Here is a 22221-nt window from a genome sequence, read left to right on the forward strand (position 1 = left end):
ACTTTTTGTGCCTCTCACTGTTGTGGCCTCTCCCGTTGTGGGGCACAGGCTCCGGACGCGCAGGCTCAGCAGCCATGGCTCATGGGCCCAGCCGCTCCGCGGCATGTGGGATCTTCCCGGACCGGGGCACGAACCCGTGTCGCCTATATCGGCAGGCAGACTCTCAACCACTGCGCCACCAGGGAAGTCCTATTGCACATTTTTTAATCTGACAGTTTAAAGGAAATTTTTCGTGTTTCACAAATTACGATGTTTCAATGTTAATTTTTTAGCAGATAAATTTATGTAAATATACAACGATGCTCTTTCACTTACACTCTGTGATATCCTTGATCCAGAAGCTTTGATTTCTTTATCTTTGTATCCTTAAGATTTTGGACAGTGCCTGGCACACACTAGCCTACCACTAGTAGTGGGATAAGGAAGAAACCCTTTGAAATAAACTTTAGTTGTATGCCCAGGCAGGAAAGCAGTTAGGAACCTGCAGTCTGGTTAATAAACCACAAAATTATGTGATACTGCAGTGTATGATGTGGCTGTACACAGTACAGGGACATTTTTATTACCAACAGATGTTCAGCAACAGAGTAAGCCCAAAATGCTACTAAATGGAAAATTTTTGTCAAGGCTTATAAAGTATATAAATTCCTTTGTAACATACCTGCACATAGGCACAAGGCCAAAATTCCAAGAGGAAACATGCGAAAGGCCCTTTCTGGCTCAAAGGTGGCCAAATTACTGTATTTAATCATCAGTACAAAATTCAGTAACAAGTAGAATATATGGGTCTTATACCCATTTGATAGGAAACGGGAAGTACTTCTTGAATATTGATTCTGCCAGACCAGTTTCCTCTGATGTAGATGATGTAATATGTTTTCATAAAATTGGGAGAATTTCTATTTCAAAAAGTCTGTATACACACACACACACAGTGAATTCAAAAGTCTATACCACAAAATGTTAGCAGTAATTATCTCTGAGAGAGGTATTATAGGTGGTTTTAATTTTCTTCCATTTGCTTCTCTATTTTTTCAAATTTTCAACAATGGACATATATTACTATTATAATATTTTTTAAAAGCAATATAGTTTTGAGACTTCCCCAGTGGTGCAGTGGTTAAGAATCCGCCTGCCAATGCAGGGGACATGGGTTCGATCCCTGGTCCCAGAAGATCCAACATGCCGCGGAGCAACAAAGCCCATGAGCCACAACTACTGAGCCTGCGCTCTATAGCCCGTGAGCCACAACTACTGAGCCCGAGTGCCACAACTACTGAAGCCCGCATGCCTAGAGCCCATGCTCCACAACGAGAAGCCACTGCAATGAGAAGCCCGTGCACCACAATGAAGAGTAGCCCCTGCTCGCCATAACTAGAGAAAGCCTGCGCGCAGCAACAAAGACCCAACGCAGCCAAAAATAAATAAATAAAAATTTTTAAAATTGTTAAAAAGAAAAGGAATATAGTTTTTTTAATGACTATTAAGCACTACTCCCAAATTATACAAAACAAAAATAATGTGAGAGAAGGCTCTCAGACATTCACACCTAAATGTGAATTTATTATTCAAATTTATAATGCTGAAGGGAATAAAACATTATTTACAAATTCAAAAGCTGAAGATCAGGGTAATAGATTCAAGTTCAAGTAGATATTAAGGGACCACATTAGGGTACAGAGTACCAAACAGAAGGCTCTGAATAGCCAAAAGGTGGAGCCATGAAGTTGCTGGGCTCTGTGAAGAAGGAACAGAGTAAAGATAAGTGGCTGAATGCAGCCCAAAGCTGAGAATTTGGTGAGGAATTTGCCCTGCCCCCTCCTTCTTTCAGAAGACATGGAAAGGTATTTTATCTTCTTAGGATCTGTCCCCCTTTCCTTGCTAATAGGGAAGCCAGCCTTTAGCAAGAGGACCCCTTAAATCCATCCTCTCCCTTGCTGGCATTTGCCTACATGCTTATCTTTTTCACTCTCCTCCCTGAAACCCTTCAGTGGCTGTCCAAAACAAGGCCTATGAAGCCTTCCAGGATATGACACTTAAAAAAACACACACACACAAGATATGACGCTTGCCGTGTTCTCACCACTGCTTTCCTCATAGTTAAGATCCTGGCAACAAGAGCTACTTACAGTTCGCCATACATAGGCTGTTTTATTAGCTATTCTGTGCCTTTGCCTGGATGCACATTCCCACTTCCATTTCTTTTACTTCACTTAATTCACATTCAGTCATCATGGCCCAAAAGCTTTCTCTAAACTCCCACCCCCATTCCTGGGCTGAGCTAGGCTTCCTTGTTCAGAGCTCTCAAATCATCACACTTAGTCACTGCCATGGACCTAGGTTTATGTGTCCATCTATTTCACTAGATTCTGAGCTCTCAGGGGCAGAGACGGAGAACTCCTTATTTACTTTTATATCCCAAACATAGTGCCTGGGACCTCATAGGTACACAGCACCTGCAGTAGGTGCTGAAGAACCAAGCACCTCAGTAGGAATGGAGCCCCTATTCCATCTTGGGTATAAATACAGAGCTCACACCTACTCAGATGCAGAGGCAACTGAGATCCCCTCCTCCCAGTCATGGCTATCTGGAATCCCATTGCCTATAATCACAACTTTCCCCTTTCTCAATCCAGCACTGAGAGTCTTCTCCCCTCCTTGGTTTAACTGAAATCTGGCACTTACTGGAAAATACTCCCATATAGCTTTCTCATACATATGTTGCTTATTCTCTCACATTCAACGTACACTGGTGTCCTCCTCTCTTCCTCAAAGTTTCCTGATTACTCCCTGACTTTCACATAAACGCCCTGGTTCCTTTGAAAATCTGTGGTAATCTCACCTCTTCCCCCTGCTAATTCAGGTAACTTACCAACCTTCACCACTTACTGGTATTTTGGCACCTGGGTTAGTCTTCCGCTCCCTCCTCAGTCCTTGTCTGTCTTCATTCAAGGGGACTTCACTGTCCATGAAAACCATCCACATAACACTGGCTTCTCAGTTCTTTGACCACCTCAACTGAAATAACCTTTGCCCCCAACAGGCCTACCACCATACTCTGCAATTGTCTTCTCCTCAACTGCTCCACTCTTGGAATCTCAGATTCAGTCGGCCCTCACCGACCTTCACTCCCATGCCCCTTCTACGTCCTTCCTGCTATCAACCCCATCTCCACTTCAATCCCTAAGCAGTCTAGACTCCTTGGACCATTACTCTAAATCACTTTTGCTGAGTCCATAACATCTTCACCTTGTCATCCTTTCATCTTACAGAGCAAAACCCCAATCCTCAATCAAATGTCCCCCATCTCCACTCCTACAACTCGATGCTGAGTGTTGTCACAGGAAATCACATAATCACGCTAACGCCACTACAAATTCAGTCTCTCACCTCAGCTGGACCCTCAAAGCTGCCTGTGACCACTAGTTTGCCTGAGGAGTTCTTCATCATGTTCTGTAGTCAATACCTGAGCATTTCTCCACTTCCCTCAAATCTCCTAGGCTACTACTTCCCTCTTCCCCGCCAGTGGATGACCATGCAAAAATACCACAGGAAAAAAGAAACAGAAGACATCAGGCAGGCATTACCTCAACTTTTTACCTTAATACCTGCAAATACCTACATGATAATCATACTTTCCTCTGACAAAATGTTAGAGATGTGCTTCTACCATCTAAGGCTAAAATCTCCAGAGTGTGCTTGAGCTCAGCCGTCTGGGTCCTCATAGGGATTTTGCTCCATCATACATTCATTCTATCTCCTCCTCCCTCTTTTCTGGCTCCCTCCCATATTCATATTTCAACATGCTCAAATTTCCCTTGTCTCTCCACCCCACCAACACAAAATTCTCACTGCAATCTCATATTCTTTCTTCTACATCCAGCTTTGGCTTATTCTTCCCTTGAATTCACAGCCAAATTTCTGGAAGACGTGTTCATGTTTGTTGTCCCTACTGCTTTATCTCCCATTTCCTGCTTAAGCCACAGTTAAATAGCTTCTACTCTCAATACTCTATGAATATGGTTGCTCCCCATGTCACTGTCTTTTTGCCAAATCCAAGGGCCATTTCAGACTTGTCTTCTGGTTCCTTTGAAAGCCTTGTACTTCTGGGCTTTATGCCCTCTTCTTGTCATCGCTTCTCAGTGGGATCCTCTTTCCTCTGTTATGCAGTTAAGTATGTTGGTGTGCCTCTGGGTTCTTTTCAGCCCTCTTTCCTTACTATACTTTCCCTGGATCATCTCATCTACTAACTTAACTACAATTACCATTTTTGTTTATTATTCCCAAATCTTTAGAACAGCTCTCCTGCTTTAGACCTATAAACCCAACTGCCTACTGTTTATCTCCTCTGCCATATCTCATGGACTACTCAGTATTAAAATACATCTAATCCTGAACTAATCATATTCCCACTCTCTCCCCACATAACTTTTCTTGCTTTGTTCTAGTACCTATCTCAGTGACAAAGCCTAGGTTTTATTCTTCTGGCTCTCTTATCTTCCAATTCAAAGCACTAAGTCCTAACAATTCCATTTCCTAAAAACCTCTGAAATCTATCCATGTTCCTCAAAGTCCATTGCCACTATCTAGCATAGTGGTTAAGAGCACTGGTTCAGAAGCTAGACTTGGTTCAAATCCTCACTCCACTATATATTATCCAGCTGTGTGATTCTACACAAGCAACAACTTCTCAAGTGCCTCAGTTCTCATTACTCAAAATATGTTACCTATCATTAGTGCAGACCACCATCACCTCTACCTTGGATTACCCTGACAGCATCTTAAGAGGGCTACTAGTCTCCAGTCTGGCCCTTCTGCAATCCAATCTCCTCAGTGTAGTCAGTAGTCTTTCTAAAACACAAATCTCATCATGTTACTCCTTACTGTAAACTCTTTAATGATTCCCCATTGCCTTCAAGAAAACATTTCAACCCCTTAAAAATGCACACAGGACCTTTAAAATCTGGTCCCTAATTCCTTCTCTTATTCCTGTCCTCTATCACATGCAAGCCATACTGAACTATTTGGAGATCCTCAGACTTACAGTGCTATTCTTTGCCTCTGGGCCTCTGCATACACAGGCATCCCTTGGAAATATTGCAGGTTCAGTTCCAGACTACCACAATAAAGCAAATACTGGAATAAAGTGAGTCACACAAATTTTCTGGTTTCCCAGTACATATAAAAGTTATGTTTACACAATACTAGAGTCTATTAAGTGTATAATAGCATTATCTCTAAAAGAACAACGTACATACCTTAATTAAAAAATAATGCTGTCAGAAAAATGGGACCAATAGACTTCTTCAATGCAGGATTGCCACAAATCTTCCATTTGTAAAATATACAGTATCTGCGAAACGCAATAAAACAAGGTGTGCCTGTACTGTTCTGACTGCAAACCCTCTCTCCCTTCTAAACTGGCTAGATCAACTTATACTTCTGCTTTACATCTCCTTTTGGGTATCACTTCTTCTAAAAACCTGACTTCTAAGGCTGGTGAGGTGAACCCCAACTAGATCCTTAGCATTCCATACCTACTTTCATCCTAAATATTAGGTGTTAATCTCAACCATAATTGCTTCTTTAGACTGTACGTTCCTTGAAGATAGTGACCATGCCTTATTCACTACTATGTCCCTAGGGACTAGGATAGTGATGGGCACATAGCAGACATCAACCAATACCTGCTGAATAAATTATTGAGTATGCACTGCTTGCACACCTCTTAATTAACTTTATCTAAAATTTAAAATGGGCTTCCCTGGTGGCGCAGTGGTTGAGAATCCGCCTGCCGATGCAGGGGACACGGGTTCGTGCCCCGGTCCGGGAAGATCCCACATGCCGCGGAGCAGCTGGGCCCGTGAGCCATGGCCGCTGAGCCTGCGCATCCGGAGCCTGTGCTCCGCAACGGGAGAGGCCACAACAGTGAGAGGCCCACGTACTACAAAAAAAAAAAAAAAAATTTAAAATGTTACATCTAACCAATCATGTCACCAGTCTATACAGCCCTTTAATGTAGAAGGGATTTCTTATTTTCTACCATATATCCTATGGAAGGAGTGATCTGAATACAGACACACCACATTTTGTAAAATGCAAGTAACCTTAAGATTGACTTAATTGCCACATTTTAGAAGAAATTTTAAAAGATTACATTGAGAAAATTCTTAACGCACAGTGAAAAGAGACAATAAAAGGAGGTTTTTTTATTCAAAGGTATAACTGGATAAGTAGATTTGTTTACAACCATTCTTGTGAAATACTTTTTAAAAAAATACAACCAACTTCTTTGCCAAAAGCAGACACAGACCTCAACAACTATGATGACCTAATTTTTGGTGGATAATGTACACTATTAGGCAGAAATAGGCAAGCTCACACTGGTAGATTAACTATCCCAGTCAAAATTCCGTTTGTGGCCCCTGCTTCTCGATCGATTTCTGTTCCCACTTCGTCTTCTACCATCTTGTCGACTTCCTGACCGACTCCCCCGTCGACTCTGTCTACCTGACCGGCCACCAGATCGACCACCTGACCAGCCCGACCGGCCTGACCAGCCACTTGACCAGCCACTCCTCTGTCTGGAATTAGAAGATGTGCTTCCATCATAATATTCTTCAATTTCAGGCAACTTGGCTGGCACTGAGAGTACCCAGTCTGAATCATGCCACTCTGCCTGTTGGGATAATTTACAGGATTAATATAAATACAAAATAGAAACCATAAGCAAACATGTGAATATAGGAGACGCTTTTCATATCCATTAGCTAAAGGCCATCTAGCCATTAAGTTCAAAGTATCTAGAACAAAACTGAAGACCAGAAAACGAAAACATATTCAAAGCTCATTCACTAAAGTTTCTAAGTTTTATGAACAAAACAGAAACAGACTCAGATACAGAGAATGAACAGGTGGCTGCCAGAGGAGAGGGAGGTGGGGGGATGAGTGAAACACATAAGAGAGATCAAGAGGTACAAACTTCCAGTTACAAAATAAATGAATCACAAGGATGAAATGTACAGCATGGGGAACACAGTCAATTATATTGTAATATCTTTGAACAGTGACAGTAACTAGACTTATCATAGTGATCATTTTGTAATATATAGAAATATTGAATCACTATATTGTGTACCTGGAAATAACACAGTTTTGTAGGTCAATTATACTTCAATTTTTTAAAAATGCAGACAATGGGAGGAAATGCTTCAAGATGCTAACTGTGGTTATCTCTGGGGGGGTGAGGATTATGAGTGCTTGTTATTTTTTACTTTATTCTTCCATGTGTTTCTAGTTGTCTGTGATAAACATGTACTGCTTGTAAAATTAGAAAGAAAATAAATTCATTAAAAATGAAAAAAATCGATCCTGTTAAAATTTAAATCTCAAATTTAACATAACAATACAAAGCTTGGTTCCCCTCCCCAATGCCCCCCCCAAAAAAAAAGTTTCTAAAAGCTAAGTTTTAGTCTCAGGAGAAATATTCAGGCTGATTATGGGACTCTAAATTCCTACTCAGTTTATACATTCTAAAAGAGAGCACCAGTTTCTCAGCACAAAACGAATAAGTCACTAATAAGTAGTACATTGCTTTCAGCAGATACACTGACAGAAGCAAGGAGTGTGAGCTGAGATTAAAAATCTGTCAACACCAGCCAGGGACTAAAAAAATGTAGCCATTGGAAACAATTTGGTATTGGGGTAAACAACTCAAGATATAAAAATCATTGCAGCTCATAAGAGCATCAATATGTCATATCCTGCTACATTAACTGTTTTTCATTGTGATCATGAGTTGCCAAGGCAAGTTAGTATTAAAATACCTTACAGGTAAGTGTGAGCAGAGACAAATAGCCACATATACCACTGATGGCAATATATGACCAAAGCCTTAAAAATACACACACCTTTTGGCCAAGCAGACATCTTAAGAAGTTCATCTTAAAGAGACAAACATGGGGCTTCCCTGGTGGCGCAGTGGTTGAGAATCCGCCTGCCGATGCAGGGGTCACGGGTTCGTGCCCTGGTCCGGGAAGATCCCACATGCCGCGGAGCAACTAAGCCCGTGAGCCATGGCCGCTGAGCCTGCGCGTCTGGAGCCTGTGCTCCGCAACGGGAGAGGCCACAGCAGTGAGAGGCCCACATACCGCAAAAAAAAAAAAAAAAAAAGACAAACATGGCAATGCATAAAGAATTAGCTATGCCAACATTTAAGGCTGACCTGTTTATAACAGAATATTAGTATTAGAAATAATCTAAATGTCAGAAAATAGGACATTAATTAAGTTGGCCACCCAGATGGCCAAATGCCAGGGAGCCAATAAAAACAAGTAACTGTACAGTTGACAAAGAAATGTGTTTATAATATATTCTTAATTTGTAAAAAGACTTTAAAAAACAAATAATCCCATTCTTGTTTCAAAATTTGTACATAAATATGCACAGGGATGTAACAGACAAATTCCACAGTGTACGAATCTAGTGGACAATCTCTCTTAAACAGATAAAATACAAGGAAATTTTTTTTAAAGAAAGAAAGGAAGGAGAACCTATAAAGTAAACGAGACAAACATCAACTTACAATGTATGAACCTTATGGACCTTCTTATATTTAAAAATATGTAGGAGACAAAGGGAAAATTTAAACAGAAAATTGGATAATATTGAGGAACTATTATTTTGGGGGGTTTAGTTATGGTATTATGATTGTGTTTTTTGAAAGTGTTTTTAGTATTATAGGTATACAGAAATATGTATGGTTGAAATGATAGATTTCCTAGAATTTGATTCAAAAAAATACAGGAGAGAGTCGGGAAGTGGATGGAAGTAGACATGAAACAGGATTGGCCATGAATTGATAACTGTGGAAGGTGGGTGATGGGTAAATGAGGAGGATTCAGTATGCAATTCTATTTTTTCACATTTGAAATTATTCATAATTTTTAAATGTTTTAAGTTATGATACAGACTGGATATTTATTATTTTTTATTATTTTATTAAGGAATTGTTAACTTATTTAGGCATTTAGCCTAAATCAGTGTCATAATATTATGACTATGTTATTTTTAATCCCTATCTTTTAGAGAAACATACTCAACTATTTAACAGATAAAAGTTTTTAAATATCAGGCTTCCCTGGTGGCACACTGGTTAAGAATCAGCCTGCCGATGTAAGGGACACGGTTCGAGCCCTTGTCCAGGAAGATCCCACATGCTGCGGAGCAACTAAGCCCGTGCGCCACAACTACTGAGCCCGTGCTCTAGAGCCCGTGAGCCACAACCACGGAAGCCCGCACACCCTTGAGCCCGTGCTCTGCAACAAGAGAAGCCACTGCAATGAGAAGCCCACTCACTGCAACAAAGTGCAGCCCCCGCTCACTGCAACTAGAGAAAGCCCATGTGCAGCAACAGACCCAATGCAGCCAAAAATAAAATAAATAATTTATCTTAAAAAAAATTTTTTTTAAATACCTGTAACCTTTCTGACTCAGTTGTGGGAACATCAAAGCAAACACCCTAAAAGCAAAATGAAAATATTTTTATTTAGATGCATGAGTTGATTTTTTTTAATATCTGCTTGTAATCTTATATTAGCTAAGAAAAGATTAAGCTTGTCCCATGATTGCCTATAGGATTAAACCAGCTAATATATAATAATGCATGACACAGAATGGCTGCTAATTGTACTTCCTAAATCTAAAAGTAAACCAGTATCTAATAAGAACTGACTACTACTGAGAATCTAGAGTATTCTCTAGAAAAGTTTTTGTAGACACTATAATGTTCCATGTCCCTTGTAAAATGACCCATCTAATAAACTCCTTTAAAAATGTAGTGCCAGAGACTTTCTCTCGTAAAGTGCTGAAATGTTTATCAGATATCAAGAATGAAGTAACCTAAGATGCTTCCTCTTTGGTTTTGGTTGCTGATAAGTTGGAAGTTAATTTAGTATTCAAGTATAGCTTTCCCCTAAGGACCCTGGTATATTTCCTTCCCCCTCCACATTTTTTCTCAATGTACATATTTGTCTCATACTTGCCACAGATCTTTTTTGAAGGTAAGTAATATTAAATTTGAGAAAGATAACTATTTCCAATAAATAGGCTAATAAATTATAGACTAGAATGAACCTATATTGTCAAGTGAGATGAATAAATATAACATCTTTTCTCAAAACCATTAGAAAAAATCAGTCACTTATATTACAGATGTTCTTAACTTTGCTATTTCATAATTGTATGAAAATACTTATTTCACTTTATTATCCTCATTAACAATCAATAGCAGGCCACTTAAAAACCAATATTGTGTATTCTCTAAAAAATACAGCTGTTTAGCTGTTACAATTATAAGTTACTTAATCCTAGAAAATAAACACACACAACCACATGTAATATGTATACAAAGGCAGAAACTTAGAAAACTCAGATATTAGTCAAATTAAGCAGAATGACTTTACAGCTTTCTAGAGGAATGGGTTACTTAAATGACTCCCCAAATTTACAAGTGGAAACATACTAACACATGGAGAACATCCCACTAGGCTTAAAAAAAAAAAAAAAGAAGAGGGCTTCCCTTGTGGCGCAGTGGTTGAGAGTCCACCTGCCGATGCAGGGGACACGACTTCGTGTCCCGGTCTGGGAAGATCCCACATGCCGCGGAGCGGCTGGGCCCGTGAGCCATGGCCGCTAAGCCTGTGCGAACAGAGCCTGTGCTCCGCAACGGGAGAGGCCACAACAGTGAGAGGTCCGCGTACCGCAAAAAAAAAAAAAAAAAAAAAAAAAAAAAAAAAGAATCTTCTAGTCTTTATAATCATATAATTGTATGGCAGTTGTTTAGAAAAGCCTACCATATTTCCTTTTAGGAGGCACATTCTGGTAATTTGGGACACCGCGTTACTACTCAGCTTTCTGTTAAGTTCTTTCCAAGCACAGCTAACATCCTGTATTTCTTCTGGGCTTTCCAGAGTCATGGTCACAAACCCCTTAAGGAATAAAAGTCACATTATGTTTGGGAAAAAAGCAGCAGCAGCAGGACAATGACATTCTAACTTGACAGCCCTTTTTGACTTAACCATGCACTTCTTATGAGCCAATAGTATAACATGATGCTTAAAAAACAACCTCTTTGAAACTATATTAATAGAAGACTAATGTTTATAGTAATTGAAAGTACCATTCTTCTATACATTGCTGTAAAGACTACATTTAATTCTAACCATCATGCTTTAAGAGGAAATTAAACAAACTAGAGCATCAGAGAAAAGATAAGGTAGTGGAGAATTAAGGAAATGCTGAAGGAATCAAAGTTAGCTTTGAGTAGAAAAACAAGAGGACATAAACCTCTTTAAACTTTTGAAGGACTATTACATAAGCAAAAATTACTTGTTCTGTAGAAATTCACTGGACAACAAAAGGATCAACATGAAGAAGATATAGGGAGGCAGTCATCTAACAAATATTTGAGTGCCCCCTATATATGTGCCAGAGATGCTCTAGCTGCTAGAGATTCAGCAGTAAATAGTCCTTCGTCTCATGGAAGTTACATTCTAGTGTGTGTGGCAGGGGGTTGGCATGGCAGCAGTGGATAATGGTGGGAGAGGAGACAGTAAACAAATAAGGAAATATATATAATGTCAGATAGGAAAAAGCATCATGAAAAAAAAATAAAGCAGGGGAAGAAAATGAAAATAGAGAGTAAAGGGAAGGGTAAGCTATTTTAGACAGTGTGATGAGGAAAGACTTCTCTGATACAGTAGTACCTAAGTAGAAACCTGAATGAAGTGAAGGAGAGAGCCAAGGTTATTAAAAGGAAAGAACGTTCAAAACAGCACAAATAAGTGTAAAGGCCTTTTGTAGGATTAAGTTTATGTTTGCGTATCAGCAAGTAGGTTAGGGTAGCTGAAAACAAGCAAGGGGAGAGTGATAGGAGATGAGGCCAAAGAGGTAGCAAGGCAAGACCCTACAGGACATTCATGGTAAAGACTGTGGATTTTGGTTTAACCCATAAAAGAAATATCAAACCACTAACACCCTGTTGCTAAGATATTTAATCAGAGGACAGATGACCCATCTGCCAAAGAGGGATTCTTTTATTAGATAAAAGTTGGGATTAAATTACCTCTTACATACTTCTTAGCTTTAAAAGTCTATCTTCATATTCACTTAAGAAGTATGGTTTAAATGTTTTCTTGAGAAGTATCTGGTGGGTTATTAGGGATAGGGTATTTGCTCAGTGCTAAAGTATCACCCCACAGATTACTTACTAATTATAGAGAGTAAAATATACCTTTATAATGGGAATATATGGCTCTGGGTATGGTTTGTTTTGACATCTGATACTGAACTGGCAGGGGGATAGATCAGATGGTGTTTTTTACACACACACACACACACACACGGACACCCTCCACATACACAAGCAATCCTTACTTTGCATGGTGTTGTGTTAGCTGCAGAAGCTACTTCTCGATTTGCATGGCTCCATGACAAACAAAATGAGGAATAGGTTCTGGTATGCAAGTTTCGGTTAACAAAGTACTGTGCAAAGTGAAGATGTCCTATATTTCCCTCCAGATAGAGAGATATCCATGGTTCAATTTTAATCCTTCTCAACCACATGCAATTTTCTCACAGATTTCTACCTTATCAGAGGTGATCAAAGAACGTGGTTCAAAACTTGATGCGCCAGAGATGTGGGCTAATGCTGCAGCCAATGCATCCACTGCCCCTTTCTCTTCTATCAGTCTCTGAGCTGATGGTCGGAAAAAATCAACAGCAGCATAAGAAACGGAAGCCAGAGACCTATGGTTTAAAAATAGTAAATTTTCTTGGTCAAGACAAAGGGGAAAAATTAAAGATAAGAGAATGAATGGGAAAAGAGAGAAACGTTTTCGTATTTTAATATAATTAAATGTCTGCTGGTAAAATGGTGATTAAATTTTCTGATATGTGAACTAGGAGAGCTTAAAGATGTATAGCCTAATACAAAAGAAAAAAAATCATTCAGCAAGGTCAGAAAGCATACCTGATGGCATCCATGCTTTTAGATTTAACTAAATCCATTGTAGAAGGAACACCTACACGTTTAAAAGTAATTCCCTGAAAATGAAAGAATTACATTAAAGAAAAATGGAAGTCTTTACAATTAATTCCTAAATTAATCTAGTTTGTTGAATTTCCATTTCTTGGACTTAAAGATTTCCAAGCCCTAGCAGATCAAAAGATTTTCTAATAAATCATCAATTACAAATTCTAGAAAGAGAAAAAAAATGTTTTTGAATTGTCTTGGTCACAATCATGGAATTTCAGTTGCAAAATAAAGCTGATTTAAAGAAAAGAAAAGGATACTGTTTATATCAATCAACTTTTTTCTTATTATCCTCATTTTACAAAGTATATAAAATAGTGTATGAAAACACACATCATAAAAATAGGAAAATGTGAAATACCACAAAAACTCCAGACCACAAAAAAATGTGTAATTTCTTATAGAAACTGGTTACTGTACCATTACTCGATATAATCTTAACTATTACACCAAGACAATGTCACAATCATCCATTTACAATACTGGAATAAGAGGTACTGAAATCACAATGCACTTCTGATTGTAGTATCAAGGGAGAAGTTTAAGGGAAAAATGAGAAAGTCAGCTCTTCTGTCTTCACAATAAAAGCTGTATTAAAACAAAGTCTTGCAGCTAATATAAATTTAGCTCTCCACATGCTTCACATCCAAATGCAGCTTAAACTGAGAAAAGCTATAAATATCTAATTGTGAGAACAAATACAAAAAGATCTCTTTTCTAAGGCACCATTCAGATAATAAGCCTGAAATAATTTAACTCTACTTACTGCTTTTTGTTCCACATATCTTAATTGACCTCTTTCTCTTGGTTGATAAAAACATATGCAAATCCCTGTCCGGCCAGCTCTACCTGTGCGTCCAGAGCGATGAATATAGGACTCAACATCCTAAAAATAAAAGAGGTAACTCTTCTTAAAAATCTGGCAAATTAGGGCTTCCCTGGTGGCTCAGTGGTTGAGAGTCCGCCTGCCGATGCAGGGGACACAGGTTCGTGCCCCAATCCGGGAAGATCCCACATGCCGCGGAGCGGCTGGGCCCGTGAGCCATTGCCGCTGAGCCTGCACGTCTGGAGCCAGTGCTCCGCAAAGGGAGAGGCCACAACAGTGAGACACCCGCGTACCACAAAAACAAACAAACAAACAAACAAACAAACAAACAAAACCTGGCAAATTAAACAGTCATTCCAGCATCCAAATAATAAGAAGAAAAATAAGAAAACTACTACTATCAATAATAACATTTTTATTTCAATCCTGTTGCTCTTTTCAACATCCCAAAGAATTTTTATGCTTGAATTCTGCAATAAAGGGGATAGGATTTAAAACCTTTTTATCCACTCCATCCCAGGGTTCTTTACATGGCAACTTTTTTAATTCCCTTGCATGATTCCATGCCTCAAATCCAAATAAAGAGGTCAATCATTTGCAAAGGCACCAGATTCTGATCAATTTAACATCACACTAACAAAAAATGGCTAAGAGCAAGAAAAGATAACATATTTTTCATATATAAACAATAAAATAAAAAATAAAAATAAAACAGCAATTTATATAGCTGTTCTTATTTTCTCCAAATCAAATCTCATTTCCTTGAAAATTAAAAACCCAATGAGGTATCACCATATTCCTGTTAGAATGGTCATCATCAAGAAGACAAAAGATAACAAATGCTGCTGTGGAAGTGGAGAAAAGATAACCTTGTGCACTGCTGGTGGGATTGTCAATTGGTGCAGTCACTATGGGAAACAGTGTGGAGGATCCTCAAAAAATTAACAATAGAACTACTGCAGGATCCAGCAATTCCACTTCTGCATATATATCCAAAGGAAACAAAAACACTGATTCAGATATCTGTACCCCCACATTCACAGCAGCATTATTTACAATAGTCAAGACATGGAAACAACTTAAGTGTCCATCAACAGATGAATAAAAAAGTTATGGTATATATATGTATATCTATACCATATACATATGGAATATTATTCAGCCATGAAAAAAGGAAATCCTACCATTTGTGACAACATGGCTAGACCTTGAAGGCATTATGCTAAGTGAAATAAATCAGAGAAAGACAAATACTGTATGATCTCACTTATATATGGAATCTAAAAAAAAAAAAAAAACCAATAACGACAAACAAAAAATTAAACTCATAGAAACAGAGATCAGACTTGTTGTTACCAGAAGCAGAGGGTGGGGGGAGAAATGAAGGAAGGTGGTCAAAAGATACAAACTTCCAGTTAAACAATAAGTACTATGGGTGTAATGTACAACATGATGACTATAGCTAACACTGCTGTATGATATAGTATAGGAAAGTTGTGAAGAGTAAAGCATAAAAGTTCTCCTCACAAAGAGAGAACACTTTCTTTTTCTTTTCTTCTTTTATACCTACATGAGAAGATGGATATTAGCTGAAGCTATTGTGGCAATCAATTCACAACATATGTAAATCAAACCATCATGCTGTACGGCTTAAACTTATACAGTGATGTATGTCAATTATTTTTCAATAAAACTGGGGGGAAAAAAAATCTCATTTCCTACCTGTGGAGGTGAACTCTGAATCACCAGGTCAACCTCAGGAATGTCCAAACCACGGGCAGCCACATTGGTTGCCACCAAAACTTTAAAACTACCCTCTCTGAAGCCTTTCAGTGTAATTTCTCTTTGTGACTGTGCGATATCGCCATGTAAACACTGGGCATTCTATTTGAAAAAAAAAGAAAAAGTAAGTGTATAGCACATACTTGCAATTCATAGCACCAAACACCATACAGTCTGTGCTCTTTTTTGTTGCTGTTGTTTTTAAATCTTACCTTCTGATAATTATAAAAATACATGCTTATTGTTTTTAAAAAATCAAACATTACAGAAAAACATTTAACATAAAATGCAAAAGCTTCTCTTAATATCAGCCTCCTAATAATTAACTGCTAACAGTTCGGTGAATATTCCTCCACATATTATTTTTTAAATACATACACACACACAGACCCCTCACAAATCCTAGCATATAATTTTATGTATTCACCTATAAAAATGGGATTTTACTATATATGTACTGTTTTACAACCTGCTTTATACATTTTTTATGTCTTAGCCATTCTTCTACATCTATAGATATACATCTACTTAATTTTTAAAAACTATACATGATTTTTTCATATGGGTGCAGTATCTGCGGCCATGCCACACAGCTTGCAGGATCTTAGTTCCCTGACCAGGGATTGAACCTGGGCCCTGGCAGTGAAAGCGCCAAGTCCTAACCATTGGACCGCCAGGGAATTCCCAGTATCATTTATTTTAGTAGTACACTACTGATGTGGGTAGGATCCAAACTTTCATCTTCAGAAGCAATGCTACAACGAATAACCTTGTACTTACAACTGCAGACCCCTTAGTATATTTCAGTAGGTTACAAATCTAGAAGTTGAATTTCTGGGTCAAAAATTATAAACATTTAACATTTTAATAGCTATTGCTATTAAATTAAAACTGTATTATAAAAAGAAGTTGTAAACAAACAAACCAAAACCAGACTCACAGACATAAAGAACAGACTTGTGGTTGCCAAGGGGAAGGGGCTCTGGGGGAGGGATTGGGAGGTTGGGGTTAGTAGATGCAAACTATTTCATATAGAATGAATGAACAAAAAGGTCCTACTGTATAGCACAGGGAACTATATTCAATGTCCCGGGATAAACCAAAATGGAAAAGAATATAAAAAAGAACATATATACATGTATAACTGAGTCACTTTGCTGTACAGCAGAAATTAACACAATACTGTAAATCAACTATACTTTAATTTTAAAAAAAGGAATTGTGCCCATTTACTCTTCAACATCCTATGAGTGTTTATTTCATCTTACCCCACCTATATATATATATATATATACATATATATAAAATATATATATGTATATATACCACCCACCTGTATACCATGAATCATTATAATCCTTGTAAATCTAATAGGCAAAAATGATTTCCCAATGTTATTCTAAACTACATTTCTGTAATTTTCAGTGAAGTTGAACCAATTTATGCTAGGTTGATCTTCCATGTATGCTGCAAATAATTTCCTAGTATTACAAATAAATTTCCTAGTGTTCTTAGCCACTATTAAAAATTAAAAGTTCATAACAATGATTTAACTCCAACAGTATCTAAACTGCAGCATCTAAGCATAATGCATTCATGAGTGAATTCAATGAGCACTTGCTATGCTCCAGGTACTATGCCAGGTTCCAGAACAACCATAAAGAAATGACCCTGGGACAGACAAGTTGACAAGTATTTTCAATACAGTATGATATTTGCTATAAGAAGGTGCAGGGTGCTATAGAAATACCTAAGAGGGGAACCCAACTCAATCTAGTTTGAAGGGAAAGCAGCACTGAAGCTGAGACCTGACAGATAATAAGGAACTAGTAGTCAGGTTAAAAAAAAAAAGATAAAGAAAAGGAGGAGGGGGCTTCCCTGGTGGCACAGTGGTTGAGAGTCCGCCTGCCGATGCAGGGGACACAGGTTCATGCCCAAGTCCAGGAAGATCCCACATGCCGCAGAGCGGCTGGGCCCGTGAGCCATGGCTGCTGAGCCTGTGCGTCCGGAGCCTGTGCTCCGGAGGCGCAACGGGAGAGGCCACTACAGCGAGAGGCCCGCGTACCGGAAAAAAAAGGAGGAAGTTAGGGAGTTCCAGGAAGAAGGAATATCACACATAATTAATGTTTCTGGGCAACTACAAATATTTGAGTATTGCTGAAGCACAGAGTTAAAAAGAGAAGTGGTGAGAGATGAGACCGAAAAGGAATATGAATTTTATCCTGAGGACAATATGGAACAATTGAATGATTGTAAGCAGAAAATTTTCATGAACATATTTGTATTCTGGAAGGAATATTCTGGCTACAATGTATAGAATATATTAGACAAGGGCAAGGCAAAAGCTAGGGAGAGTCAGATAGCAGATTGCTGTAGAAATTCAGGAGAGATATCAGTGGCCTCATCAAGACAGTGGCAATGACCATTTATTCATTTAACAAATATGTGGTAATATACATCAGGTACTAGGGATAAAATGGCAAACAAAAATTAAAACTTTCTCTGTCCTCATCGTCTTGACACTCTGGTAGAGGAAATGGACATTAATCAAGTAATTAGGAACACAAATAACTTTAGCCAACAAGTGTAACTCAAGATGCATGGGTCTAAGAGGCAAAGGCCGTTTAGAAGAGGACAACCTGACCTAGTTTGGGACAAGGAAGAATTTACAGAAAAGTACTCTGGACTGATATCTGAAGGATGGGAGCTGCTAGGCAAGACAGACTACAAGTTCATGAGCCCTGTGGTGACAGGAAAAATAGGTATGGTGAGAGTGCAGAAATAAGGGGAAAGTGTGATAAGATGAGGCTAGAAAGGTAAGTAGGGGGTAGGCAGTAAATGAATTCAAGAACTATTAGCAGGAACTTCCCTGGTGGCACAGTGGTTAAGAATCCACCTGCCAATGCAGGGGACACAGGTTCAATCCCTGGTCCAGGAAGATCCCACATGCTGTGGAGCAACTAAGCCTGTGCACCACAACTACTGAAGCCCACCACACGCCCTAGAGCCCACGCGCCACAACTACTGAGCCCACGTGCCACAACTCCTGAAGCCTGCCCACCTAGAGGCCATGCTCCACAAGAGAAGCCACCACAATGAGAAGCCTGCACACCACCACAAAGAGTAGCCCCTGCTTGCCGCAATTAGAGAAAGCCTGTGCACAGCAACAAAGACCCAAAACAGCCAAAAAAAAAAAAGAAAAAAGAAAAAAAAAATACTAGTATATGAAATTGGGAGGACTTGGTGAAGGGAGTGGAAATGAGGTATAAGGGAAAGAACCATATATATGATTCCCAGATTTTGAGCTATTGCAACCGAAGTAAGGAAGAAATGGACCACTTTAAACCATAGGAAATAGAATCTAAAATACTTTGTAGTTACCTGTATGACAAAAGGAAGGAAGAGAAGTCAAGGGTGATATGTAGATTTCTGGCTCGAACTATGGGTATCATTCAACAAAAGGGAATGCTGGAGACAGAGTGGGTGTAAGTGTATAAAAGAGAATGAACTCAATTTTAGGTACACAGTGGATTGGGGTGTCTGTGGCCAGTATGATAAACACAAGTCTAGATTCTGGAGACAGAGCTAACCTGGAAAAAGATTTGGACATCATCAGCATATACACAATGACTGGAACCACAGGAGTGACTAGATATATTTATCTATACACATCTCTATACTTCTTTATTGACTGCTTATTATAAAAGCACTATACTAAATACTTTAAATGATTTTATCTAAGTCTTAAAAGTATAAAAAATATTTTTAATACCACTTTTTAAAAAAGATTTATTATTTATTTATTTATTTATGGCTGCATTGGGTCTTAGTTACAGCAGGCGGGATCTCTGTTGCAGCATGCAGGATCTTTCGTTGCAGCACACGGGCTTCTGTCTAGCTGTGGCATGCAGGTTTTTCTCTTCTCTAGTTGTAGCGCGTGGGTTCCAGAGCGCGTGGGCTCTGTAGTTTGCGGTGTGCGGGCTCTCTAGTTGAGGCATGCGAGCTCTGTAATTGATGTGCACGGGCTTAGCTGCCCCACAGCATGTGTGATCTTAGTTCCCCGAGCAGGGATGGAACCTGTGTCCCCTGCACTGGAAGGCGAATTCTTTACCACTGGAACACCAGGGAAGTCCCTAATGCCACTTTTTAATAAAAAGGAAACATGGGCACTGAAATAGAAAGTTATTTGCCCAAGGTTATACAGCTAGTTAAGTAACATAACTGGGATTTAAATCCAGATCTGAGAGCTCCCCTGGTGGTCCAGCAGGTAAGACTCTGCGCTCCCAATGCAGGCGGCTCGGGTTCAATCCCTGGTCGGGGAACTAGATCCCGCATGCCTCAACTAAGAGTTCACATGCTACAACTAAAAAAGATCCTGCGTGCCACAAGTAAGACGCGGTGCAGCCAAATAAATAGATAAATATTTAAAAAAAATAAAAAGTTAAAAGAAAAAAAAATCTTGATCTGTCAGACTCCAAACAGCAACTAATCACTATGCTCAGAAAGAATATGTTAAGTGAGAAGAAACAATTACAGAGGTTAGAACTGTGAGGAATGCCAATATCTAAAGTACAAGTAACGGACTTCCCTGGTGGTGCAGTGGTTAAGAATCTACCTGCCAATGCAAGAGACACAGGTTCGAGCCCTGGTCCAGGAAGATCCCACATGCTGTGAAGCAACTAAGCCCTTGTACCACAACTACTCAACCTGTGCTCTAGAGCCCACAAGCCACAACTACTGAAGCCCGTGTGCCACTACTGATGCCCACACGCCTAGAGCCTATGCTCCGCAACGAGAGAAGCCACCACAATGAGAAGCCCGCGCACCACAACGAAGAGTAGTCCCGCTCTCAGCAACTAGAGAAAACCCACGTGCAGCAGCAAAGACCCAATGTAGACAAAAATTAAATAAATGAATAAATTTACAGAAACAAACAAAAGAAAAAAACAATAGCTCTGCAAGACAGCTGCTGCTGAGTGTTCTAAAGCAAAGAAAGGAAAGGTGAATTAACTACTCTTCAACATTCTTTCACTATTTAGACTGTTTTTACTGGATACAAAGCTACAGTTACACAATTAGTTAAAATGACACTGGAGAAGATGGTGGCTGCATTGTCTTTGAATCTCCAGTTCTCACATAAAAACAAACAGGGCGGGACTTCCCCGGTGGCGCAGTTGTTAAGAATCCACCTGCCAAGGCAGGGGACACAGTTGGAGCCCTGGTCTGGGAAGATCCCACATGCTGCAGAGCAACTAAGCCTGTGAGCCACGACTACTGAGCCTGCACTCTAGAGCCCACAAGCCACACTACTGAGCCCACATGCCACAACTACGGAAGCCCGTGCACCTAGAGCCTGTAGTCTGCAACAAGAGAAGCCACTGCAGGGCTTCCCTGGTGGCGCAGTGGTTGAGAGTCCGCCTGCCGATGCAGGAGACACGGGTTCGTGCCCTGGTCCGGGAAGATCCCACATGCCGCGGAGCAACTAAGCCCGTGAGCCATGGCCGCTGAGCCTGTGCGTCCGGAGCCTGTGCTCCGCAACGGGAGAGGCCACAACAGTGAGAGGCCCGCATACCGCAAAAAAAAAAAAAAAAAAAGAGAAGCCACTGCAATGAGAAGCCTGCGCACCACAATGAAGAATACCCCTTGCTCGCCACAACTAGGGAAAGCCCACACGCAGCAACAAAGACCCAACGCAGCCAAAAATAAACAAATAAATTTATTTTTAAAAAAATAAAGAAGTAGAAACAAAGGACAAAGACTTTTCATAAATGAAGAATATATTGGAAGAAATACAAGACTGATTAAACACAACAGATAATGCCTTAATTTTGAAATTTTGAAAATTTTGAAAATTGAAATAAAAAGATAAAAAAGATTTGAGATAAAGAGACAAAGGACAGAGGAAAAAAGAGCCAACATACATACAGCAAGAGTCCTTAAAGAAAAAAACCAAAGCAATCAGACAAACCAAATACCAATAAATTAGGATTCAAGAAAATTTTGCTGAAATTAAAAAATACATATATTTGAAACTACAAATTGTGTACACTGTGTACTCAGAAGAACACCACCAAAATGTATTCTAGTAAAACTACTGATTTTTAAAGAAAAAGGAAAAAAGCTTTTGTATTCAGGCAAAAAAACAAATCACTTATAAGGGGAAAAAAAAAATCAAACTGGCATCAGACTTTTTATTATAGTACGCTTTATTCCAATGGAAAACATATTTAAGATACTGAAGGAAAGAAAATGTGAACCAAGAATGTTATATCCATCCAAAATGATTTTTAAGGTATAAAGTTACAAACAAGCTATTATCAATAGTGAATATTGTTTCCATGAGCCCTTCCTTGGGAATCTTCTAGATAACAAATGACAGACAAAAAAAAAAAACTGGAGAGACACTGACACAAGGACCAAGGGTGTTATTATCAATGAATGTTAACATCACAAAAAGAGAAAGAACTACACATTATATACCTCCTGATGGAAGTGCACCATTGCCTATGAAATAATTTTG

At 39.1% G+C, this 22221-nt stretch overlaps 2 protein-coding genes across 5 annotated transcripts in view; one reads left to right on the forward strand and one right to left on the reverse strand.

Moving 5' to 3' along the window:
- The window catches only part of TYSND1 (trypsin like peroxisomal matrix peptidase 1), a 1185869-nt gene that overhangs the window by 1015133 nt on the left and 148515 nt on the right, over positions 1–22221 (forward strand). The gene's annotated exons all lie outside the window — the stretch shown is intronic.
- Positions 6182–22221, reverse strand: part of DDX50 (DExD-box helicase 50) — a 33382-nt gene continuing 17342 nt past the window's right edge. For 3 of the 4 annotated variants that reach the window (XM_067025475.1, XM_067025474.1, XM_067025476.1), the window contains 7 exons: positions 15642–15803; positions 13860–13979; positions 13031–13104; positions 12648–12807; positions 10854–10988; positions 9476–9520; positions 6183–6679 (listed from right to left, as the gene is read on the reverse strand). In XM_067025475.1, the coding sequence (XP_066881576.1) occupies positions 6392–6679; positions 9476–9520; positions 10854–10988; positions 12648–12807; positions 13031–13104; positions 13860–13979; positions 15642–15803 (984 nt within the window). In that variant the 3' untranslated portion in view covers positions 6183–6391. Of the gene's footprint in view, positions 6680–9475; positions 9521–10853; positions 10989–12647; positions 12808–13030; positions 13105–13859; positions 13980–15641; positions 15804–22221 lie in introns of all 4 variants that reach the window. The other variant, XM_059052683.2, reaches the window with a different exon arrangement.

The sequence above is a fragment of the Kogia breviceps genome, chromosome 2 (assembly GCF_026419965.1).
Source record: "Kogia breviceps isolate mKogBre1 chromosome 2, mKogBre1 haplotype 1, whole genome shotgun sequence".
NCBI classification, from domain to species: domain Eukaryota; kingdom Metazoa; phylum Chordata; class Mammalia; order Artiodactyla; family Physeteridae; genus Kogia; species Kogia breviceps.